We start from the raw sequence: 18,125 nt of genomic DNA on the forward strand, positions 1-18,125 counted from the left end.
TTAAAAAAAATAAAATAAAATGTATGTGAGTGTGGGTGAGGAAAAAGTATGAGATGTTTCTTATGGGAAACAAATTCTCAGTTTTAAAATACTATTGGTAGTTGTTCATCAAGGCCCTTTGTCATTATGTAAGTTTAAACAGGAAAAAAAATTGAATTCAAGTGTTTTTCAACCAAATTCAGTTTAGAATGTGGAAGATTATACACTGCTTGATCAAACCGATCCTAGCTTCTGTGCAGTTGGGCATGTTTTGGGGGTGAGGGAAGTCCTACAAAACTTTCTACATGCTTTGTTACTGAAAAATAAAGGTTATGTAAAGTTAAAACAGACAGAGAACCATGAGGTGTCTTGACATCCAACGTAGAAAGAGATAAATATTACTACTGTAAACTGATAACCAAAAATATGTCATAAGAGAAAATTTGTGTTTTTATTTGAGCTCTTCTTTGGTAACTATTATAGTAAAGGCTAGATCACAAAAATATAGAAGGCATCATCATAGTTTTCTAAGGTCTAAAGCAAGACAATAAAAGAATCTGTCACTCACTTTATCTACCTACAAATATTTGAAACTAAGTGGTGTTTTACATATTTTTCTATCTGAAATGTAATGCCTTAATACAATGATCTTTGATTATTTGAAAACAAAAGTTTGTTTGTTGTTAAGGACCTTACCAACAGGTAAGAAAAAACGTGCCCCTCCTAGGGAAATTTATCTGAAAGATACTCATGGAGGAGTTTATTCTTTTTTTTTTATCAGAATAATCTTCTCCAAATACCTCAAAATTTTATTTATCTCTTTTCTGAGCTCAATAAGTCACTTGTTCTCAACCAGAACCACATGATACCAGGTATGGCCTTTGTAAATATTAATGATTAAGTTCGGTTTGATAAATCAAAATCTAATTATTATTTGGAATTTTTTCCAGGTAGAGAAATAATTTTATAAATTATTCCAAATTTCAGAACGTTTTTATGTGACGCTAAAAAGGGTTTAACTAATTAGAAACCAAGTTCTTGGGAATAGCGAAATTATGTTCGGAAGCATTGATTAGACCTAAATGATTTTACCCTCGGGCAACTTTTTAAAAATGTTTTAGGTTGGTCCTAGTGCAGTGGTGTTTACAACTAATTGATCACAACCAGTTACAGATTCCTTTGTTCCTTCTCCACTCCCACTGCTCCACTTGACCAGAAAAAAAAAAAAAGAAGAAAAAAAGAAAAAGAAAAAGAAAAAAAGAAGAAAAAAAAAGAAAAAAATAAATAAAAATGTTTTAAAATAGTGAAACGTGATTTTAATGCTAAGGACACCACCTAAATATTTATTTTAAAGCTTTTTTATTTGAAAACAATTTTCCTCTTTGGCCAGGCAGATGTAAAAACAATAAATAAATCTAAAAAAAAAAAAAAAAGAAAAAGAAAAGAATTTTCCTTTTGAAATGAAAAACAGTATTTAATAACAGAAAATTGCAAACCTTAAAGTTTCTATATCAGTTAAGGATCCCACGTGTATGACGATATGGAAGACATTTAATATACTTGGTGGCCACAATTTTTAATTCTGCGTTGTTTGTGAGAAAGAGACTAACCCCAACCAGGGAGATGAAGCTATTTCCTCGGTCATCACTCAGTAAGCCTATTTCTGTGTAGTTGAGATATTTTAGAAGGTGGAGTTCATGGTCTGAATGCAGTCATTCGGTTTAGTTCGAATTGTTGTGACTCATTTTGCCTCTGACTATAAAGGCATTAGTAACATGGCTTAAATGCTAGATGGGTATAGAACAACTAGGAGATCACACCACTCCTTGAGTTTGTCACTTTGACAGCCATCTGCAAGAAAGGTAATTGAAGAGACATACAGCATAATCTGTACTGACTCTATTGCACTAGATAAACGAATGTAAGATGTTGTTCTGTTGGATAATTTAATGATTTCCAGTAGGTCCACTTATAACCAGGAAAAAAGAAATTCAAGTGTCTGAATCCAGAAAGAAGAAAAATACAAAGGAAAAACATGAAAGGAAAAAAAAAAAAAAAAGGGAGGGAATAAGTTGTCTAAATTCAGGCAAAGTAAATTAGCACTGAGACACATCAGAGTTGAGTTTTCAATATTTAGAAAATAATAGCTAAAGAATGATTTATATATAAATAGATATAATTTGCCTCAGATGCTGGGACGAGTCTTAAAAAGAATAGCATGAAGGTTTTTTTCTCTCTCTCTAAATCTAATTCCAGAATCCAGTGATTTGGTTTGATACTCACAAGGTAAGTTAATTTCAATTAAATGTGATTTTATGGGCATGCTTGAAGTTCTGACTCAAGGGGGGGGGGACAAGGGAAATATATGTAACCTTAACATTTGTACCCCCATAATATGCTGAAAAAAAATAAAAAAGTAAAAACATAAAAAGGTTGACTTTGAGAACCAACAGCCCAGTAAAAGGCCAGCTGATTTGCTTTATGGAATTGATCCCTTACCATATTTATTCTCTAGCAATCCATTCTATTTTACTAAATTTTTCTGATAGCATCCACACCACATGAAGGCCTGGTAAGTTTCATGAAGGCACAAGCTTCAGGTGAATTTCTTATATTTGTGTATCACATAAAAACTCTCCTCTCATTGGAGCCAGTGGGAACCATTTCCCAACAGAAAGCATGATGCAACATTGGTGTCTAAAAGATTTGTGAGCAAATAACTTCAGGGACCAAACAGATCCAGGTATAGGTTGAACTATAAACTGATTAAGAAAAGGCTAGGAAGTGGTGGTCTATGTTGGAAGGCAAAGAGTGCATGTCTTGTCTAAAGCATTCTAAAGAGTGTCTAAACAAGTTTTTAAAAATACTTTTCTATGCTCAAGGTCAGGAGTTCGAGACCAGCCTGAGCAAGAGTGAGATCCGAAAAAATAGAAACAAATATAGATTAGAAAATATAGAATAGAAATAGAAAAATAGAATAGAAAATATAGAATGGAAAAATAGAAAGAAATTAATTGGCCAACTAAAAGTATATCGAAAAAATGAGCCGGGCATGGTGGTGCATGCCTGTAGTCCCAGGTACTTGGGAGGCTGAGGCAGGAGGATTGCTTGAGCCCAGGAGTTGGAGGTTGCTGTGAGCGAGGCTGACGCCACGGCACTCTAGCCTAGGCAACAGAGTGAGACTCTGTCTCAAAAAAAATAAAAAATAAAAAAAATAAATAAAATAAAAATAATCTTCTAGGCTTATAAAACCTGAATCTGGAGGCAGGATTTAGCCTGGCCGTTATTTGAACACTTCTAACTAAACCATCTATTTATGGCAAAAATAGGACTTACAGAAAAAGAAAAAGAAGAAAACACTAGAAATGATCTCCTAACGCTTCAATTCCAGGCATTTCACCTTCAGGATGAAATTTCTCATCTTGGTTGGCCTTTTAAGCACTGCCACCTCCCTGCCTGTCCCCGTGAGTATGCCCTCCTCAGCTGCCAACTCAGTTGCAGAGCTAGAGCGACTGCATTTCTGGGCTGGAAAGCATTTCCTACGTGTTTTCATCTCACGAAAGAGGAAAATTTATGTTTGGGATGCAACATTCAAATTTACATTTTTCTACTCCCTTCACTTGGGATTTGTAAAGTGCTGAGAACTAAATCAAGAACACTGTTTTTCATTTTTCAAAGATTAAAAAAAGGGCCGGGCGCGGTGGCTCACGCCTGTAATCCTAGCACTCTGGGAGGCCGAGGCGGGAGGATTGCTCGAGGTCGGGAGGTCGAAACCAGCCTGAGCGAGACCCCGTCTCTACTAAAAATAGAAAGAAATTAATTGACCAACTAAAAGTATATATACAAAAAAAAAAAAAAATTAGCTGGGCATGGTGGTGCATGCCTGTAGTCCCAGCTACTCGGGAGGCTGAGGCAGGAGGATCGCTTGAGGCCAGGAGTTGGAGGTTGCTGTGAGCGAGGCTGACGCCAGGGCACTCACTCTAGCCTGGGCAACAAAGTGAGACTCTGTCTCAAAAAAAAAAAAAAAAAAAAAGATTAAAAAAAGATATTCATGTAACATGTCATTAATCCTAAGCAATGTAAATAACTAACATTCTTTGGATAGAAGGCGAAAAGTGCTAAGGGTTCTAAATCATTGGACAAAATTAATCCAGCTTTTGCCTACTAGATGCCCAACTGGTTTATTTCAGACAGGAAGCTATATTAGGATGGGTGCGATGCTTGACGGTGGCTTATCGCATATTGTCATTTAGAATAAAATCTCTTTCCACATGGGATCATATCTTGCCATATGTTGTTTGACCTTGTCGCTGTTGTTGTTTTACAAGCTTGAACAGTTTGGAGGAAGTTCCAGCGAACAGGTAAACTCCTAGCGCTACTTTCAAATGCTGTGTCCATCATTTTAACACGTTTGCCACTGTCTGAAATGACTGACATCGTGTCTTCTTTCTATAGAGATTTAACTTCTTCCCACCGCAAATACCACCATTTTTCCCACCGCAAGTGCCACCATTTTTTCCCCAATTCCCATTTCCCCTACCTCCACAACCGCCTCTGGTAAGCCTGAGTTGGGGGGATCTCACATTGCAAAAAGGATTTAGTAGTTGGATGATGGTTATGAAATTTGCCAAATTTTGATATAGAAAGAAAGGTGTTAAGAGGTTAACCAGGTGGAAGTATGTGTCAGTAATTGAAGTTAAAAGTAAAAAAAACAAAAAAAAAAGAAGAAAAGAGAAATAAATATTTATTTAAAATTAATTATAAAAAAAAAAAAAGGTCACCAGGGCCGGGCGCAGTGGTTCACACCTGTCATCCTAGCACTCTGGGAGGCTGAGGAGGGAGGATCGCTCAAGGTCAGGAGTTCGAAACCAGCCTGAGCAAGAGCTAGACCCCGTCTCTACTATAAGTAGAAAGAAATTAATTGGCCAACTAATATATATAGAAAAAATGAGCCAGGCATGGTGGTGCATGCCTGTAGTCCCAGCTACTGGGGAGGCTGAGGCAGGAGGATTGCTTGAGCCCAGGAGTTGGAGGTTGCTGTGAGCTAGGCTGATGCCAAGGCACTCACTCTAGCCTGGGCAACAAAGTGAGACTCTGTCTCAAAATAAATAAATAAAATAGCATCTTGCTTGCTATCTTGTCTGACTCCCTAAATATTTTAAAAATACAAACATGCTTTTGCATAAATTTTGCTTTTATATCTAAATGTAATAAGCACCTCCCCTTTCCTTGTGCTTAATTTCAAACTCTTTCTCCCCATTTTTAGTTAAGCGTTTGGAAATTTGTCACTAAAGTCACAGTCCCCGATGGAATATATCTTCCCCTTAAATGTTTTTACATGTTCTAATTGAATCCTAGACACTAAATTTCTAAATACTTGCATTTGTAATTAATTGTGAATGATTTAATGGTTTTGGTTCTAGCTGGGGCTAGGTGCATTGTTTCCCTATTTCGGGCTGAAATTCAGTTTATTTGTTTTATTTATTTATTTTGAAACAAATTTTAAATTTTTCATTCTCTCTTTATTTTTTTTTCTACCTAACATTTTTTTAGAACACACAAGTTTATTGGTTTTAAACTGATGCAACATCCTGGAGTCTTGCCTAATAATTAGGATTTAGGAATCCATGTTGACATCTTACATTTAAATTTATGTAAATCTAGGTGGCAATTACAAGAATCCCTAGTATTTGAAATGGAAACTCTTCCTACTACCACCAGATGGCAGAATAGTATTTAAAAAGCCAGCAAAGAAATAGCCCAAGAGAAGATAACTGGGTTTGCAAGAAAGATTCATGCCAAGACTGATACATAAGACAGATTCCTGGACTTTGACTAATTAAGCAAAACAACCATACCTCTGGAGAGAAAAAATTATATAGAATCCACTAGACTCTAATCTCCACCAGCTAGGAAGTGACCTCCAAAAGAACAATGTCTTATTTACTGCTATTTCTAGACTCACACGTATAATTGCTCAATAAATATTGCAGGGATGGATGGATAGATGGATAGAAGGGTAAGTGAATGTGTAAATGACAAAAAGGCCAAAAGAAAATGTTCAGTTTTTTTCATTCACAATTCACTGTTTTGTTTTTTTTTCCCCTTTCTGTAGATTCCAATTCCTTTTCCCTTTCCTAACAATCAAAATCAGGTAATTACATTTAAAGCTTCCTTTTAAGAAAGTACTTACACGAATACAAAACAAAAACTTGACAATTCTATAGATTTAATTGGGGAGGAATTTGATAATTTGAATAAATGGTTAACATTCTCTTTGGGGGACCACTAGGTATTGATACTTTGTGTGATTTGAGTAATTTAAAATCATTCATATCCTTGAAGAGTGAACTACCTAAAACCTGAAACATTCCTTAATCGTGTGGCAGGAGCAGTAGAAAAAGCATTTAATTTGAAGTCAAATGATTTGGAGATGTGAGCTTCCTCTCTCTCATTTAATGCTTCGGAATATTCTTAAAACTCCTTTGGCCCCGTACCTTCTTCTAGAATATAAAATAATGAAAATAGATGATTTACAATGTCCATTTTGCCTCTAAAATTTTATGTTTGTATTTGTCATTAGTGGGAGGAAAATGCATTCTAATTGAAACGTAAATCTGTCCCAGAAGTTTTTGGACTTGATTTAAGGTTACAGTCATGGTATAAAAGAATTGTTTAAATTTTACTTTTGAAAAGATTTTACTGAATAAGTGATAATTACATATATGTAATTATGTAATTATGATTGATTCAGTAAAATACTTTTTAAAAAACTTAAAAAATTATAGCATATTAATTCCAGTTTTTAATATTACATTTATAGAAAACAACATTTTTTTCATAAAAAGGTGATACCAAAATATAGTCTTTTTTCCAACTCAGTAAGGACAGATTTGATGATCTTTCCAAAAAGTCCCTGTGTTTAGTTCCCACAAAGGAAAATATAGACTATATGCTTCCAGAGATGGTTAGATTTGAAGAGAGGTGCTTAAAATATTAGTGACTTAAGTCTTAACAAACTTTAGAAATTCTAAGAATTCTAAAAGGCATGCTTTCATTTACCAAGCTAATATAAAATGCATGACATAGAAGAGATAGATAAAAATTCTGAATTACGACTCCTTGATAATTTGATTGTTTTTATTATTCTAGATCCTCCAGGCACTTAATGATCTTATCTCGGTAAATATGTTCTTTCCTGTTAATCTATAAAGTCTGTCAAAGTACTGCATTCAATAGCCTACATACGATGAGCCAATTCATCATGAAAATGATTGTATTAGTTATTTCAGTATTGGTTTACTTGAATACAAAATAAGGCAGAGCTGTTAAATTCAAAGCAAAAAAACCATCTCAACGCATGAGAAGGGTTCTACATTTATTTATTCAATTTATCCAAACCACAAACTAACATGATAATTTCTTCTATTATCAATGACTGCAAGAGTAAAGAGAAGACTTCCGTTACAGGAGAAATTGCTTTAGGAAGGATTAATTCTTCACTAATGACGAATTATAATAAACACATACTAAAGATTATCAAATCTAAATTCTAACAGATATGTTCTATAATAACTCAGCTTAAGGAGGCCTTTTACTGATACAATAAATTACTCAGAATCTCCACAAAAGAAAATGCTGAATGCTTGAATAGAATTACAAAACATAACACTAAAAAATTCTATTTATCTAAACCACACTTTCTACAGATTTTTTTTTTTTTTTTAAATCAGGACACAATGAATACATCCGTTGAATCTAGGATCTTGTTTTTCTTTACAAAGCTATTACTAATGAAATGGTACATTTTATAATTGATGGTATCTTAGAATCAGGAACATGCAGTATTTTGTAAAAATGTCAGAAAATTAGATCTCAATCGTTTGAGTGCCTGAGATAAAATTTCTGAGGATTCTTCAACATAGACTGCTTAAAGTCAACCATCTCGAAGAATGTTTACGTATCCCAGAAAGATTAAGGTCAAATTGATAACTTCTGAGCCTAAATAAAAACCTAAGTCTTTTGAGTTCCAATTGCTAGAGTTCTACACACAACCCACTCTATTTAAGCAACATTATCGTCAAGTTCCAAAGGGCCAATTGTGAAATTTCTAGCATATCTCTAACTAAACATGTTTTAGGAAACTAACTTCAATGATTATTAATAATTACTGATGATTACAAAATTAGCAAGTTCACTTTTCCATTGAAGCATGGCTTAAAGAGCACTAGCCTATGGTTTGAGAGCCTAGATTCTAATCTCATCTGGACAATTAAATCAGCAGGCAAAATGTATGAATTTACCTCGTAGGTCCCTTCCAATGAAAATATTGACTCCTCAGAGGAGGAATTTAATTCATTCAAATTACTAGCTCTTTCTAAAAATGTTGTTAGCCAAAACCCTTTTCCATGCTCTCAATTGCTAAACTGCAAAACAATAGTTTTCCAGTAAAAGTGCTCATGTGACCAAATCCTGAAAACAAAGTATTCATAGTTATCCTAAAATTTTGGTTCAAATATCATTCACACAGGGACTTTGCATCATTTATGAAAGACAGGACTTGAATGGAAGTGCACAAACCGTTCAAATCAATTTTCTAACTTTCAACTATAGTAAATACAACTACCAGGCAGTTAGAAGAAAATATTTCTGAGAATTAAAATAGTTTAAATCTAGATATAACGTCTTTATTTTTTAAATCTTACATCATGTAAATAAAATACTAAGCAATAAAACTGAATTTTTCAATAGAAAACGATCTTCATATAGAAAATATTGTAACTTACATATTTACTAAGATAAATATAAGATAAAAAAACCGATTAATTGCACTGATTATTGATTTTCCTCCTTTCACAGTTAGTCACTGCTATTATGAACCAACTGGGAGTAAGTCATTTATTTTTATGCTACTATAAACTACAAATTTAGTTAATGGACTAAAAAAAATGTCTTACTAATTTTTTTTATTTCTAGGGCATCATTGGGGTAAGATTTTATGATTATATTGATAACGTAAGTGACATTGATTGTCAGGAAAGGTAAGAATAACTCTTTTTTTTTTTTAAATTGTTTTTTGGCAATGGACTGATGGAATAACTCTTCCTACCTTTAAAAACATATGGCAGAATCAAACCCAGCTGATCTACCCAAATTAGAATTCATGGGTTATAAACTCAATTTCCTCCAAGATCTTTAGATCAAAATTTTTGCAGTCCTGAAAAAGTATTCTTTTCCTAATGCCCACGGTATTTCACAAAATTTAAGTTTACAGAAATATATGCAATATTAGCTTAAGAAATTTTTAAAAGTTTGCCACAGGCTTTTTTTTTGTCTTATGGACAATTCATAGTAAATGAGAAAAGCTTACTGTAAAACCAGCAAATCTAGAAATGGCCTGATCTCAACACAAAACAACACATCTCCCTATCCTAAAGGCATTATTAGCTTGCTTGGTGCAAAGGCTACAAACCTTGAGGCTTCTACTTTGACTTTCATTCAAGATTGCTTTCATTTAAAATATATACCAATCCTCATGATCATGCTTCCAAAAAACACAAATTAAAAAAACAAAACAATAAAATAAAATATATACAAAAAAAAAAAACAGAAGATACCAACAAGGTATATTCCTTTGTGTTGCTGTTTTAATTTTTTTTTCTTTTTTCTTTTTTTGAGCTGAGTCTCGCTCTGTTGCCCAGGCTAGAGTGTTGTGGCATCAGCCTAGCTCACAGCAACCTCCAACTCCTGGGCTAAATGATCCTCCTGCCTCAGCCTCCAGAGTAGCTGGGACTACAGGCATGCGCCACCGTGCCTGGCTAATTTTTTCTATATATATTTTTTTAGTTGGCCAATTAATTTCTTTCTATTTTTAGTAGAGACGGGGTCTCCCTCTTGCTCAGGCTGGTTTACAACTCCTGACCTTGAGCGATCCTCCCACCTTGGCCTCCTAGAGTGCTAGGATTACAGGCGTGAGCCACCGCGCCGGGCTGTTTTAATTTTTTAAAGAGAAGATGTCTCACTATGTTGTCCAGGCTGGAGTGCAGTGGCTGTTCACAGACTCCAATGACAGCACACTACAGCCTTGAACTCCTGGCCTCAAGCAATCCTCCCACCTCAACCTCCCCAGTAGCTGGCACTACAGATGCAAGCCACTGAACCTGGCCCTTTTTAAAATAATAATACATCAATTAATATTATATATAGTATTTATTTTAATTTACCTGGAAAGTAGCTGATGAATAAACAGAAACTGGATTTTTACCCAACAGTTTCTCTCCTAACAAGTTTTACTGCCTTGAAGTGCTGATTTAGTACTTTTTTTTTTTTTTTTTTTTGAGACAGAGTCTCACTCTGTTGCCCAGGCTAGAGTGAGTGCCGTGGTGTCAGCCTCGCTCACAGCAACCTCCAACTCCTGCCTGGGCTCAAGCGATCCTCTTGCCTCAGCCTCCCGAGTAGCTGGGACTACAGGCATGCGCCACCATGCCTGGCTAATTTTTTCTATATATTAGTTGGCCCATTAATTTCTTTCTATTTATAGTAGAGACAGGGTCTCGCTCTTGCTCACGCTGGTCTTGAACTCCTGACCTCAAGCGATCCTCCCGCCTCAGCCTCCCAGAGTGCTAGGATTACAGGTGTGAGCCACTACACCCAGCCTGATTTCGTACTTTTTATCACTTCAAATACTTTTATCAAGCCAAGTGAGGCCAAGTGGGAGAAATTAAGCTCTATGTTGCAGACATACAGTTAAGGATTCAACTTAGCATTTAAGTATAACAGAACCACCTAATTTTCTTTCCCCAGAACACACAATTATACCAATATTAACACATTACCAATAAAATAACCATTGCATGGGAGACACAGGGGAAGTTCGTGAAGAAGGAATTATGGTGAAAATACCTTCATATAGTAACTATAACCTGTGTTATCTATTTTGACAGAAATAATTCTCACCACTAAGCCAGAAGTTATATACGGTTAGTAAAATCTCCAAATATCTTTCAAGCAGTATTATACATTTTTGAATATTTTTATCAAAAGCATTTAATAGGGTGAGGGGGGGCATAGGCAATATACGTAATCTTAACATTTGTACCCCTATAATATGCTGAAATAATTTAAAAAAGTGTTTAATAACCTCAGATTGTGCTCACGTTGGTAAAGTAATAATATGATGAACGTAGGTATAAAAAGACCAACTTAATTCAAAACGATTTCTCCGAAGAATGTATTTTAATGTCAGTTTATTTAATAAAACTGCAGAAATTTTAGAAAATTATACCAACCACCAGAAGTCCTAAGCACAAGCAAACATACTATTAAAACAAGAGTAGCCTCTCAAAGTGCTTAGAATTTTCAAGTTTCTCTTTAGCTACCAAATATTTAGCTCCTAAAATAGCTACGTCTTAAGTAAGTTTAGCATATCTTCTATTTGAGTTTGAAACACTTTCAGAAGCTCAAGAATACCTGTTGGCAAAACAAATATTGTGACCATTTGTCCTTATTTTAAGATATTACCAAATAAACTGTCATTGGGTGAAAATTATGTAAATACTTTCAACAATGCCTTAGCCAAATCAGGTATGGTCCTTGAATTTCAAGTCACAAATCATAGCTGCATTACTATGAATAACATGAGTACTATTTATGTAATGTACAATCTTCCAAACTGCATACTGAAATAATAAATCATGGAAGATTCATAACCCCAGTAGGGAATACAATAGACAGGTTTTAGAATGAGCCAGACCAAGATTCAAATCCCAGCTCTGTCCCTTGCTTACTAAAACCTTGGGCCATCTTTCTAAATATCAGTTTCTTCATCTGTGAAATGGGAATAATACCACCTAATTTCATAGAAATTGCAATGAGGATTATATAATAGAACATAGATATTCAGTAAATGGTATGTATTATTACTATTTATTTTGCCAAATGTTTCTAAAACAAAAAAAAAATATTCCTTATACATAAAACATAAGAAAAGTAAACATGAAGGGAATATTACCTAGTGACATAGGAGTAGCTGTTTCTTTGGGAATGTCATCAGCTAACATTTATAATCTGATTTTTCCCCATTATAGATGGTGCTGGATATTTACAATTAGAAGATGATCTCCCTCTATCGTATCTGTTGTTGATGCTGATAGTTTTATCATTTTGCATACTTTATAAATGTTCCAGTGAAAATTCCAAAAAAAAAAAAAAATAATAAAGAACTTACTAACTAGACCACGTGTTTTAGTTACACTTTAAATAAATCTTTAACATAGCCTAATAGCTTTATTCATGTATCAAAACTATGAAACATAAGTAAATATAGTTTTTCAGAGAATTAATTGCTCGAACTTCCTTAGACGTTTTTGTAAGTAGCTTTGATTTCAGAGAGTTCTGTTCAGTGCCAGGAAGAAGCAATCACTTCCTGCCAGTCACAGCAGAAGCTGAGTCCTGCTGTAGGAAGGCCACCAGCCTCTTACTCACCAAACAGGTTATCCTCATCAAGTATAAATACCTTTATTACATACCCTCGGGAAGAGGATTTTATGGATTTTTAAAAGTTAATACCATACATAAGCCCTGTAACTCTTCCAGAGGGGTATGAGGTAATGCTGAAATCAAACATGCTAATGTCTCTCAGCAAAACCCACTGTCATATTAGGGGGAGAAAAAGCCTCCTGTCTGTTCAATGCATGTTTACCATGAAAAAGTTTTTTTGTGTTTTTGGTTTTTTGTTTTTTTTTTGAGACAGAGTCTCACTCTGTTGCCCGGGCTAGAGTGCCGTGGCGTCAGCCTCGCTCACAGCAACCTCCAACTCCTGGGCTCAAGCGATCCTCCTGCCTCAGCCTCCTCCCGAGTAGCTGGGACTACAGGCATGCGCCACCATGCCTGGCTAATTTTTTCTATATATATTTTTAGTTGGCCAATTAATTTCTTTCTATTTTTAGTAGTGATTGGTTCTGACTCTTGCTAAGGCTGGTCTCAAACTCCTGACCTCCAGCAATCCTCCCGCCTCAGCCTCCCAGAGTGCTAGGATTACAGGTGTGAGCCACCACGCCCGGCCACTATTTCAATCTTTAACATTCCCTTCCTAAGAAAGAGCTCTGTTCCTGTCTGATTGCAATTCCTTCTTGAACACCTATTTTTTCTTTTTTTTTTTTGAGACAGAGTCTCACTCTGCTGCATGGGCTAGAGTGCTATGGCATCAGCCTAGTTCACAGCAACCTCAAACTCCTGGGCTCAAGCCATCCTCCTGCCTCAGCCTCCCGAGTAGCTGAGACTACAGGCATGCACCAATATGCCTGGCTAGTTTTCTCAATATATTTTTGAGTTGGTCAATTAATTTCTTTCTATTTTTAGTAGAGACGGGGTCTCATTCTTGCTCAGGCTGGTTTCGAACTCCTGCCCTTGCTTGATCCTCCCGCCTCAGCCTCACAAAGTGCTAGGATCCCAGGCGTGAGCCACCTCACCCAGCCTATTTTTAATTGGCTAATAACATACAGGAGTTACACTGGAGTGCAATAAACATATTGATGTTAATTACTAGTTTCCTGGACATAGTTTTTCAATTCAGAATTTTTTGAAAATGAGGAGATGAGCTCTTATTCATCGATCTCAACCTTTATTACTGAAAGAGTGCCTCAAATTTCCTCACAAAACTAATCACTCTAAAGTCAAGAATACATAAAGTTCCCGTTTTTGAGATCAGCTCCAACAAGATCACACGAAGCATAATGGCAAATAATTTCAAGAGAAATCAGACTTGACATCAAACTGTACGTCCATCCCACGGCGGCGCTCATCTTGAAGGAGCCCGATGTGACAGGAACGTCCCTTAGGCCTCAGGAGATTAGCCGGGAACGAGAACTGACAAGCGAGAACTCGATGGAGAACAGAAACTGCGGCTGATCGAGAACGTGTCTTTATTCGGGTTATGATTCTTCCAAGAAGCACCGGTTGCTTCCGTTGCGTGTAAGCCATGCTTAGATAGAACACGCACAAAATACGACTATTTATACTCCTTTTGACCAGAAGGCTGAAGAATCCGGTGTTCCGTTTCAGCATTATTTATTGAATGTTATGTCTGATGCAAAACCCTCTAAAGCAAATCGCTCTGGAAGCGGACAGGCCCACGGTGGCCTGCCTTGCCCTTTGTATAAAGTACAAGCAGTGCGACACGCTGCCCTCCTGCAGTGCATGCTCCTTTGTGGACCTGGGGTGTGCACGGCGACCACGCGCTATACCCCGCGACAGTCGGCCTCGGAGTCCTCGCTCCAGTGCGCGTCCCGCTTCTCTGCCACCAGTTTGATGAACTGAGAGTGGCTGGCGTAGAGCTTGAGCTTCGCGCCGATGTCCACCCACTTCACCTTCCCGGCGTCGTCTCCGGCTTCCAGGCTGAGATTATCCATGATCTCGCCTGGATACCGAGGGAAAGCCCGGCGTCGAAGAAAGAGAAAATGCATTGAGTCATTTCTTTGTCAACACGTCTAGGCATCTTCCAGTATGCTTACTTCAAATAATCTTAGGCCGGGCGCGGTGGCTCACGCCTGTCATCCTAGCACTCTGGGAGGCCGAGGCGGGAGGATCGCTCGAGGTCAGGAGTTCGAGACCAGCCTGAGCAAGAGCGAGACCCCCCTCCCCCCCCCCTCTCTACTATAAAAATAGAAAGAAACTAATTGGCCAACTAATATATATAGAAAAAATGAGCCGGGCATGGTGGCGCATGCCTGTAGTCCCAGCTACTCGGGAGGAGGCTGAGGCAGGAGGATCACTTGAGCCCAGGAGTTTGAGGTTGCTGTGAGCGAGGCTGACGCTATGGCACTCACTCTAGCCTGGGCAACAAAGCGAGACTCTGTCTCAAAAAAAATAAAATAAAATAAAAATAATCTTAACGCATCGCTGAAAATTATACGACTCCAAAATATCCAGACTTTATTAGCCAAGTTCCTAAATTTTAGGTAGAGATACAAATAAAAAACATTTTCTTTTTCCTTTTTTTTTTTTTTTTTTTGAGTCAGAAGGACAATTTGACAGTGTTGATCGAGAGCTTTTATTTTTTATTTTGTTATTTTCTTTTTTTGAGACAGAGTCTCGCTTTGTCACCCAGGCTAGAGTGAGTGCCATGGCATCAGCCCCGCTCACAGCAATCTCCAACTCCTGGGCTCCAACGATCCTCCTGCCTCAGCCTCCTGAGTAGCTGGGACTACAGGCATGCGCCACCATGCCTGGCTGATTTTTTCTATATATATTAGTTGGCCCATTAATTTCTTTCTATTTATAGTAGAGACGGGGTCTCGCTCTTGCTCAGGCTGGTTTCGAACTCCTGACCTCGAGGGATCTGCCCACCTCGGCCTCCCACAGTGCTAGGATGACAGGCGTGAGCCATTGAGCCTGGCCTAATCAAGAACTTTAAAAAACTAAATGCTCAAAAAAAAAAAAAAAAACAACTAAATGCTCTTTGATGATCATTCATTCAATAGATATCAGAGTGCACCATGTTCCTCAGAGATGATAAACAATCCAACAATTCCACTTTCATTTTATCCTAAGGAAATAAAGTCCTAACAGGCCACCAGCTGGTACCGGCAGGGGCTCAGGGCTTGGGGACTGCAGATTTACTGAATACATCATGGCCAGATCTCAGAAAAAACACTATGAGGCAAAAGGCAAAAAACACTATGAAGCTAAAAGGCAAAAAACCCAGTCTGAAGAGACAGAGCGAGCATTAGAACCAAACTCAGATATAGCAGAGACGTTGGAATTATCAGAACAGAACTGTTTTTAAGTTTAAAGAGAGAAAAAGACAGGGCGAAGTGAACAATCCATGAACTATATAATCAACCACTGGAGGATCGGTCATTGTTTTTAACTTCAAAAATAAGCAGTTAACAAATGTATTAGTACTTAAGTTGTACAGACCTGCTTCTAAATTACAATTGTGAATTTCTCCTACGTTCTCGATACCAGAAAGATGAACTCTTCTACTATCTGGGTTAGAGCAGTTACCCAGAAGGGATGGAAATGGCTCTGGGGGTATTCCCCAAGTTCAACAAGGAGCAGCACGGAAGACAGGAGTCACAGATCTTCTAGTTTTAGCTCATTTTCTAAGTGAAAAAAAAACTGAGTCCAAGAGGAAAAGTGATTTGCACAAGGTTATACAGCTCAGAAAAAAAGCACTCAGTTTTCTGACATGGCTCCCTCATTTTATTATGCTGCAGATGAAAGCAGATGCTTAAAAGGTCATCCAATTTAACGACAAAATGTTTCAAGGGAAGCCATTCAATGTGTAAATTAAGATCAAATTAATTTTTAATATAGCAGATTTCCCTTCTCTTTTTGTAATAACAGATTTGACTCTCCCCATAAAATTTTAAAACCTGTGGACCAGAAAAAGCACTCATTTAAAATTTTTGCAGTTCTTGGAATTATTTTGGTATTGTTTTTCTGTTTGGATAATCCATGCTTACTGTAAAAATATTTCAAACAGTAAGATATAAATCTCATTTCCTTTTCCTTTGCCATACTTCCTACCCAAATCTCCAGTTGCTTGTTTTTATTTTACAAAGACGGAATTATACAAATAATCTCACAACTTCAAAGCACATAATTTTAGCCCATAGATTCAACCTTAATTTCATATGTTACCAATGAATTAAAGAAATTTAGTCGCTGGTGATAACATTTTTGAAGCTTTCTTCTATGTATTCTTTGATTAATAATACCAATAATTTTGCTTTCATATAAATACAATCCAAAAATCAATAGCTAATTGGCTTAAGATGCTACAATAGCCCAGATTTCATCATACCCTAGTCGGCTAGGGGCTTAAATTGATCCTCAGTCAGTTTAATAAACATGAATATAAAATTACCTGTCTCATCATGGTAATTCACAGCCTCTGTCTCCATCCATGCATTGTCAGTGTTTCGAGGGTCATCAACGTATCCTTTATAAATCTATTTTTGAAAGGAGACAGATTTTTTTTTTTAAAGCGCAAGGTGCAATAATGCAAGGATAAGGCAGAAAAGGACGGAGTGAGAGAGATGGCTGAGAGAGCGCAAGTGCAGCCATCTTGGCCGATCCCAGACTGTCTGTCTCTCTCAATAAGCTCTCTGTCGCTAGTTGGCTCGCTCTCCAATTCTTTCCCCTGTGAAGCCAAGAACCCACCTGGCGAGTTTGGGGGTCCTTCTTCCCTTCACTGGGGCACCCCTGCCCCAGGAACAGGAATGAGTGGGGCAGAACCATACTCATTCCCTTCACTAGGTTCAGAAATGCAAATATCTTGTTGCACAGCGACACAAACATACTTGAACACTACTGAGCTGGCCACTTAATGGTTCAGATGGGAAATTTTCTATTGTGTTTTTTAGCAAAAAAATTTTTTAAAAGAAATATAAATACATAGAACCTTCAAAGTAGCATTCCACACACTTGTCTCAGATTTCCCAGGGATTAATATTCTCTTTTGAGGCAGTTTCAAAATTCATAAAACCCTCAACAACTCGGACTCTAATTTCAGAATTTGGAATAGTCAGATTTGGGACATACGATTTTTTAAAAGGGTCCATAAATTGTGTATTAATAATTCCTGTGATCATAGTCTCATAAATATAAAAGTAGATTCTTCTAGTTAAACAAAGGAGATTTGTAAATAAAACTAAAGATTAATATATCTAAGCTATCAATACATGAAAAGATTTGAATCTAGTCAGCTAACACAAATGTGATCCCCCCAAGTCTGGACTATATAGATAATGAATTAAGAAATCCCAATTCTGAAAAGAGAACGAAGCGATCCAAACAAAAGCCAGCAAAAATGAAAACTATCATTTTCCTTATTATTAGTGCACACATATCTTACAAGGTTATTTATTAAAAATCATGGATATTATACAGACAAAACAGACATGAGACTTAAATGGTCATCAACTAGATAACACTCTGTATAACATCATTTAAAATGTAAATGTCCTTTCAGAAAGAGTGAATTCATGAATTCAAGAGTGAATTCATTTATAACCTTTAGAAAAAGGTTTTCTGTTAAATGGGTACTCAGCATGTAGGAAAATAGTCTGCTACATTAGCTCACATAGTGTAAAGAAAAAGTAAGAGGAAAAAAGTACTATTAATATAATAAATGATATAAT

The 18,125-nt window shown here is 36.6% G+C and overlaps 1 protein-coding gene and 1 long non-coding RNA gene across 5 annotated transcripts in view; one reads left to right on the plus strand and one right to left on the minus strand.

Annotated features, from left to right (window-relative positions):
• NUDT9 (nudix hydrolase 9) overlaps positions 1 to 18,125 on the minus strand; it is a 35,441-nt gene that overhangs the window by 2,133 nt on the left and 15,183 nt on the right. For 2 of the 4 annotated variants that reach the window (XM_012774059.2, XM_075998640.1), the window contains 2 exons: positions 16,850 to 16,934; positions 11,196 to 14,395 (listed from right to left, as the gene is read on the minus strand). In XM_012774059.2, coding sequence (XP_012629513.2) covers positions 14,217 to 14,395; positions 16,850 to 16,934 — 264 coding nt within the window. In that variant the 3' untranslated portion in view covers positions 11,196 to 14,216. Of the gene's footprint in view, positions 1 to 11,195; positions 14,396 to 16,849; positions 16,935 to 18,125 lie in introns of those variants that run through there. The other 2 variants (XM_075998641.1, XM_075998642.1) reach the window with 2 other exon arrangements.
• Positions 6,705 to 9,591, plus strand: LOC142865526 (uncharacterized). Its single transcript, XR_012915725.1, has 2 exons — positions 6,705 to 7,161; positions 8,839 to 9,591. It is a non-coding gene; the product is annotated as an uncharacterized LOC142865526 (long non-coding RNA).

The sequence above is a fragment of the Microcebus murinus genome, chromosome 29, assembly GCF_040939455.1.
Source record: "Microcebus murinus isolate Inina chromosome 29, M.murinus_Inina_mat1.0, whole genome shotgun sequence".
In the NCBI taxonomy this organism is placed as follows: domain Eukaryota; kingdom Metazoa; phylum Chordata; class Mammalia; order Primates; family Cheirogaleidae; genus Microcebus; species Microcebus murinus.